The sequence below is a fragment of the Rhinopithecus bieti genome, unplaced genomic scaffold (genome assembly GCF_001698545.2).
Source record: "Rhinopithecus bieti isolate Rb0 unplaced genomic scaffold, ASM169854v2 scaffold_11839, whole genome shotgun sequence".
In the NCBI taxonomy this organism is placed as follows: Eukaryota; Metazoa; Chordata; class Mammalia; order Primates; family Cercopithecidae; genus Rhinopithecus; species Rhinopithecus bieti.
In genome coordinates, this window is record NW_016806877.1 from 637,688 (window position 1) to 644,423 (window position 6,736).

At 39.7% G+C, this 6,736-nt stretch overlaps 1 protein-coding gene across 3 annotated transcripts in view; it reads left to right on the top strand.

Annotated features, from left to right (window-relative positions):
• Positions 1-6,736, top strand: part of LPIN2 (lipin 2) — a 65,298-nt gene that overhangs the window by 29,588 nt on the left and 28,974 nt on the right. For all 3 annotated transcript variants that reach the window (XM_017878328.1, XM_017878330.1, XM_017878329.1), the window contains 2 exons: positions 912-1,007; positions 4,109-4,410. In XM_017878328.1, coding sequence (XP_017733817.1) covers positions 912-1,007; positions 4,109-4,410 — 398 coding nt within the window. The remainder of the gene's footprint in view (positions 1-911; positions 1,008-4,108; positions 4,411-6,736) is intronic.

Genomic DNA, 6,736 nt, shown 5'->3' on the forward strand with positions numbered 1-6,736 from the left:
GGTGTTTGGATCGTGGGGCAGATCCCTCATGGATGGCTTAGCACCATCCTCTTGGGGATGGATGAGTTTTTGCTGAGTTGACAAGATACAGTTGTTTAAAAGTGTGTGGCACCTTTGTGTGGCACCCCCAGTCTCTTGCACCTGCTCTCACTATGTGATGTGTCTGCCCCCACTTCGCCTTTCACCATGAGTAAAAGTTTTCTGAGTCCTCCCCAGAAACCAAGCAGATGCCAATGCCATGCTTGTACAGCCTGCAGAACCATGAGCCAGTTAAACCTCTTTTCTTTATAAATTGCCCAGCCTTGGGTATTTTCCTTATAGCAACACAAAAATGGCCTAACGCATATGTCTACCTGAATATTTTTTTAAACATGGTATTACTTATCCCATCATTTCACCTGGTTCCTGGGAAAATGGAACCACCATCATCAGTGACCAGTCACAGCACCGATTGTCACCTGTTACTTACGTAGTGAGCTGTGGGCTGAAGAGCTGTCAGTGAGGTTGTACTTGATGCAGTTGCTCACAGCTCACATACTGAGGTTCCTCAAACTTATGTGTATCTGAACTGTGTGAGGTGAGGCCTGCCTGTGCCATAACTTGGAAAGTGTGCAAATGTTTGACAATAATATTTCCATTTTAAATTTGAAAATAACTTAAAAATTTTTTATATATTGTAAAAATAAGATGGTGAAACATTTTCTTTCAATTCCTAGTTATCCATCTCTCCTTCTACCAGCTCCATTTGGCTTCTTAGGGGTTGGGTAGGGGCAAGTAGCAGTGTTTCTCAGAGGCTGTATGTAGTTCTCAAAACTATACTAAGTTTGGCTTGAGAACTCAAGAGTTCCGGTTTAGTTTAACTTGATGGAAAGACTCCTTGAACATTAAGTCATACTTTGTTTCTCCCACAGATTGATATAGAAATCAACGGCAATGCAGTGGATCTTCACATGAAGTTGGGTGACAACGGAGAAGCTTTCTTTGTTGAGGAGACTGAAGAAGAATATGTAAGTTCGCGTGGGTCACACCCTCCTTACACAGTGTGCTCAAGCCTCTGGCACGTGGCCCAAACTGACTGTTTAGCAGTTTTTTATGGTTGATTGTACACAGGACTGTTGTTGGCTAGACAAGCTTTAGTTTCATGTTGAAGAACTAAGCCATCAAAAAGGAGCTGAAGGGATGAGGAATTTTTCTCCATACAAAGTTTCAGGGTGCAGGGAGCATGCTGAATGCATGTACTTACACTTTTTGTAAGGGAAGGCACATCACTTTCTAACTTTAGTGAGCTTACTTACTTAGCGTTGCTTCTGGTTCGCATCTTGACTTGAATACATTCATTTCTGCCTGAGTAAGGCATTTCTCTTCTGGCTATGTGTTTATCCACACGTGTCCTTTCCACTGGGAATCATGTTTACCATTTTAGTTGGGATATTACATCGCTCACCTTTAGTAGTCAGGTAAATTCATTTATTATGATCTCAAGAGAGTTAAATTGATTGGCCTATATCCTTTTATAAGTGATTACATGTTTGACTTCTTCTAGCAAATGAGCATGATTTGTTATGATCCCCCCTCCCCGGCACATACATTCTGTATCTACTGACTTTGAACGCTGATTAACTGTTCTTGATGGATTCAGTGTGGATCTATTTATTTATTTGTAGATTTTACATTCTCACTAAAAATTCAGATCACATAATGTTAATCTTCTTAAAAATTCTTTCAAAGGCATCAGTACATCATTCTTAAGAATAAAATCTCAAATAGCAAAACTGATGAGCGTCAACTTATTAAGGATACAGGACTACTGTTTTGGCTTTGAAGATGAACTTACAGTTTGATATAATAAATTTACAAAGAAAATTATTACCAAAAAATACAATAGTAAAATGAGGATTGTTTATCATTTTTTGATTGAGAAACCAGCTGCTTAGTTATCAGTATATAAAGCAGCATTGAAACACTATGATTTATGAAGGGGAAGCTTGATCAGACTGGTGCTTTTTCTAGTTTCTTAACTACTTGTCTTTATAATACCTTGTTTGCATTTACTTGGCCTAAGCAACATTTCTCCTTATCAGAGACCAGAGGCAGAGAGCAGAATGAAACGTAATGAAAGACATCTGTCACAAAAATAAAACACTTTTTGTATGTTTCTTAAAATTATAGATAATTCATAACACTGAACTTCTAGATCAGCAGGCACAGTAAGCGAGAGGACTGGGTTATTGATAATTACCTCGTTTTCATGGCTTATTCTGACAGTTCCACTAAAAACTATGCTTATCAAGGACAACTTTGAGAATGTCAACTTTTCAGCCTTTTTCTCCCTATTCCACGTGTGACTACATTGACCAGAGTTTCTCTTGTGTTGTATGCTTCTCTTTAAAACAAAAAATTGTTAATTTATCCAACAAATGTTGTAAGTACTAAGCTATGCCACATGCTATGAATACAGCACGCTGCTGTTCCTCTAGGGGTTCGTCATTTAGAGTAGGATAACAATGACCAAAAACCCAGTTGCCATTTATTTGCTTTTTTTCTTTCAAATTTTTCTCATTTAATTATATGTCATCAACATTCCTTTCAAGTCTAGTTCTAAACCTAACTGTGCTTTTGATAACTGCACAGTATTCCATAGTATGGACATACCACAGTTTGTTTAACCGTTTTCTTACTGGTAGGCGTTCAGGTTATCTTCATTCCACAAACATTGCTATAATAGAACTAAGAAATACCACCAGAAACCAAAACAGCTTTCAGTAAGTAAAATAAAGATCATTGAATTAAAAAATCCTCAAAGTCAGAGACCACAGCCTCTCATCTGGGTTTCTTTTGGGCATTCAGAATATCTTATTACAGTTTCTCTATAAGTGTGTGTTGCTGGTGAACACACATTTCTCCTAGGTAAATCAAACTTTAGCTTCAGGGTAATATGTTTATCAACGCTAAGTTCAAAAGCTTAATAAAAAACAATTACAGAAACCCATACATTTTCAGAACTGTTGTTTAAAAGCTTGAGTGTTTTAAATTATATGAGGTTAATTTTTTGTTGTTTGTTTTGAGATGGAGTCTTGCTCTGTTGCCCAGGCTGGGGTGCAGTGGCGTGATCTCTGCTCACTGCAACCTCCCCCTCCCAGGTCTAAGCAATTCTTCTGCCTCAGCCTCCTAAGTAGCTGGGATTACAGGCATGTGTCACCATGCCCAGCTGATTTTGTATTTTCAGTAGAGACAGGGTTTCACCACGTTAGCCAGGTTGGTCTCAAACTCCTGACCTCAGGTAATCCGCCCGCCTCGGCCTCCCAAAGTGCTGGGATTGCAGGCGTGAGCCGCCATGCCCGGCCTGAGGTTAATTTTTATCTCTATTATGTGCCTTCCATGAATGAAACAAATGGCTAAGACATGAATTTACTGAACACCAGACTTGATCGTTTATTTAGTATTAGGAGTTTGACTGCTTCTAAATATTGGGCGTTATTTTCTTCTTTTGAATTCCTACAAGAAGGAATATTTCTTTTTTTAAAAACGTAAGTGCTTTATGGTTTAAAAATTTACTAACGTCATTTGTTATAGGATATTGTCTCTAATTGCCTTTCTCCACTTAATTTGGCAAAACGTAAGCATTGGCCACTCTGTATCACTGCATCCTCACGTCACTCACCTGTCCTGCTGCCCTTTGTCTGATACCGTGTCCTTAATCTCTGCCTTCTACTTTGTCCTGTTCTGAATGTTCTGTGTGAGTTCTTGAGCGAGGCCTGTGTGATACCTCCTGAGATTGTTGTTGCTGCTTTGATCTTTGCTTTGTGACTAATTTAATGGGCTTAGCTTTCATTATGGCTTTGGGGTGTTCATGCTGACTTGGCGTGCCAGTTCCTTCAGGCAGACTCGGTTACATGTACCCAGGTGGGCTAGCACTTAGCTGCCTCACAAGGGAAAGGCCTCCTCGGAGTACAGTAGGCAATACCTTAGTTCCGTGGGACTGTCTTGCCTTTAGGGAATATGTATTTTCTTTTTTACCACCGTGAAAATTTATGTATTCAATATATTACTGCTTTAATTCACTGTCGAGTTTGTCATGGATAACTTTTCTTTCTCCATTCTCCTTAAGGAAAAGCTTCCTGCTTACCTTGCCACCTCACCAATTCCTACTGAAGATCAGTTCTTTAAAGATATTGACACCCCTTTGGTGAAATCGGGTGGAGATGAAACACCATCTCAGAGTTCAGACATCTCACACGTCTTGGAAACAGAGACAATTTTTACTCCAAGTTCTGTGAAAAAGAAAAAACGAAGGAGAAAGAAATACAAACAGGACAGTAAGAAGGAAGAGCAGGCCACCTCTCCTGCTGCAGAAGACACATGTGATGTAGGCGTGAGCTCCGATGATGACAAGGGGGCCCAGGCAGCACGGTAGGGCTCTCAGCCTGGGAAGGGTCTTGTGCTGGTACCTAGAGTTCATGCAAAGCCAGGAGCTGCCAGTTTTTCGTGGATATACAGTGTGAGGTTTGGGCTTGTTTACCCCCTTTACAGTTTATTGTGGAATCCAGCAGCAAAGGCAGTTACTTTGTTCCTTTCAACTGTTCTACAAATGTACTACTGAAATGTCATTTGTAGCAGACTGGTTGTGTGTTTCTTTCCATAAAGAAGTTTCCAGGAGCCAAATAAGTTCTAAGTCAAAAGATCTGAATTAGTGATTTGTCCTTGGGTGAGCAGATACAGTTGGACACAGTGTCATCTCTGGAATTCCCCTACCCAGTGGCCTTAGGGTTGGTATCTTTTTCCTGAGGAGTTGAATTTTGTTTTATTGGAATTGCAAAGGAAGGAGTTTTATTTTTTTTTTATGCGAGCAATCTTGATTGCTGCTTATTTACCTGCTCTGTAGAAGAGCTCATTATATGCCGTTTTTCATGTCAGCACTGCTTGGGGTTGAAAGGTAACAGCTGGGAGTAGAACACATTTTCTCATTCAAGATTCCGTTTTCTTTCACCTGTTCCACTCAGTGGCCACCTTGGCACTAGGACCATGGTGGGGATTCTCTTTATTGGTGACTACTGGACAAGAAGCTGCTGCCCACAAGTGGCCCTGCATTTCCAGACTCTTTATTTGTGGAGGGAGCTGCTGGTCCACTTGTGTGTTTTCACCCCCTCTGCTGAAAAGAGGTCACACCCTACTTCCTGGAAAACAGTGCCGTTCAAGTGTTTTTCATCCTAGAATAGAGGGAAATAATTTCTTTCTCTAGTTACGGAAACCAAATATATATCAAGGGTAAACTCTACCTCAATCTAGTATGTGTTTTCTTTGCCAGTCTTTTGTTTTAAATGGGTCAAATCAGGAAAAAAAATATGCTTTGTTTTGTTTTTTAATTGAGACAGGTTCTCCCTCTGTTGCCCAGGCTGGAGTGCAGTGGTGCTATCATAGCTCACTGTAACCTTGAACTCCCGAACTCAAGCAGTCCTCCCACTTCAGCCTCCCAAGTAGCTAGGACTATAGGTGCTTACCCCTATACCCGGCTAGTTTTAAAAAATTTTCTGTAGAGATAGGGTCTTGCTATGTTGCCCAGGCTGGTCTCAAATTCTTGGCCTCAAGCAACCCTCCCCGCTCAGCCTCCCAAAGTGCTGATATTACAGGCATGAACCACTGAGCCCAGCAAAAAAATGTTAATTAATATAGTATTAGTATATTATAATTATACTGCATTAATGAATAACATAATCCCTTTTTTGTAAAACTTCATTTTCTAAAATTTTGAAATCTAGATTTTAAATCTTAGAATTAAACATCTACATTTGATAGTAATTTTTTACAATTTGATATTGTAAGTAACAGCCATTTTTAATACATGAAATTGTTTTCTACTCCTCTTGTTTTATTGCTCACGAGCTGTCATGTCTGTGGCGTTCTCTCTTACTCCCCCCACACTGAATATGTAGAACACTTTGATTTCAGTTCTGATAGAATGCAGAATTCCTCCAATAGGACTAAACAACAAAAGATGGAAAGCAATAATGGAAAAGTATGTTAAGCTCTACAAACCAGAGTACACTATATTTACAAAATTTTAAAATCCTGAATGAATCAATAAATTTCGGTAATTTTTTTGTCAGTGTCAAAATACTAGCTGAGAAGAGTTTCATCGTAAACGTTCTGAACTCTACTTTTATATATCATCGATTCCCAAAGAAATTTAAGCTGATAAAAAGTACCAGAATTTCTTAAAAAGAGACTCTTCCTGTCCTTTTCCTTCCTCCTTTCAGTCTTTTAAAGGCTATTTGTCCTTCTCTTCTGTAGGAGAATAAAGTATGAGAAGTTTTACTTTTCTACTGCTTGACTTCAGGAATATTAAAAACATTATAAAAAGGCCGGGCACAGTGGCTCATGCCTGTAATCCCAGCACTTTGGGAGGCCAAGGCGGGAGGATCACCTGAGGTCAGGATTTGGAGACCAGCCTGGCCAACATGGTGAAACCCCATCTCTACTAAAAATACAAAAATTATCTGGGTGTGGTGGCAGGCTAATTACTCGGGAGGCTGAGGCAGGAGAATCACTTGAACCTGGGAGGTAGAGGTTACAGTGACCCGATAATCCCACCACTGCCCTCCAGCCTGGGTGACAGAGAAAGACTCCATCTTTTAAAAAAAAACAAAAAAAGTATAATCAGAGAGCAAGAAGCCCCTCCCAGTGTTTTTGTGAAGATTAAATGAGATAATCCTTATTTGTAAATTGCATGCAGTGGCTC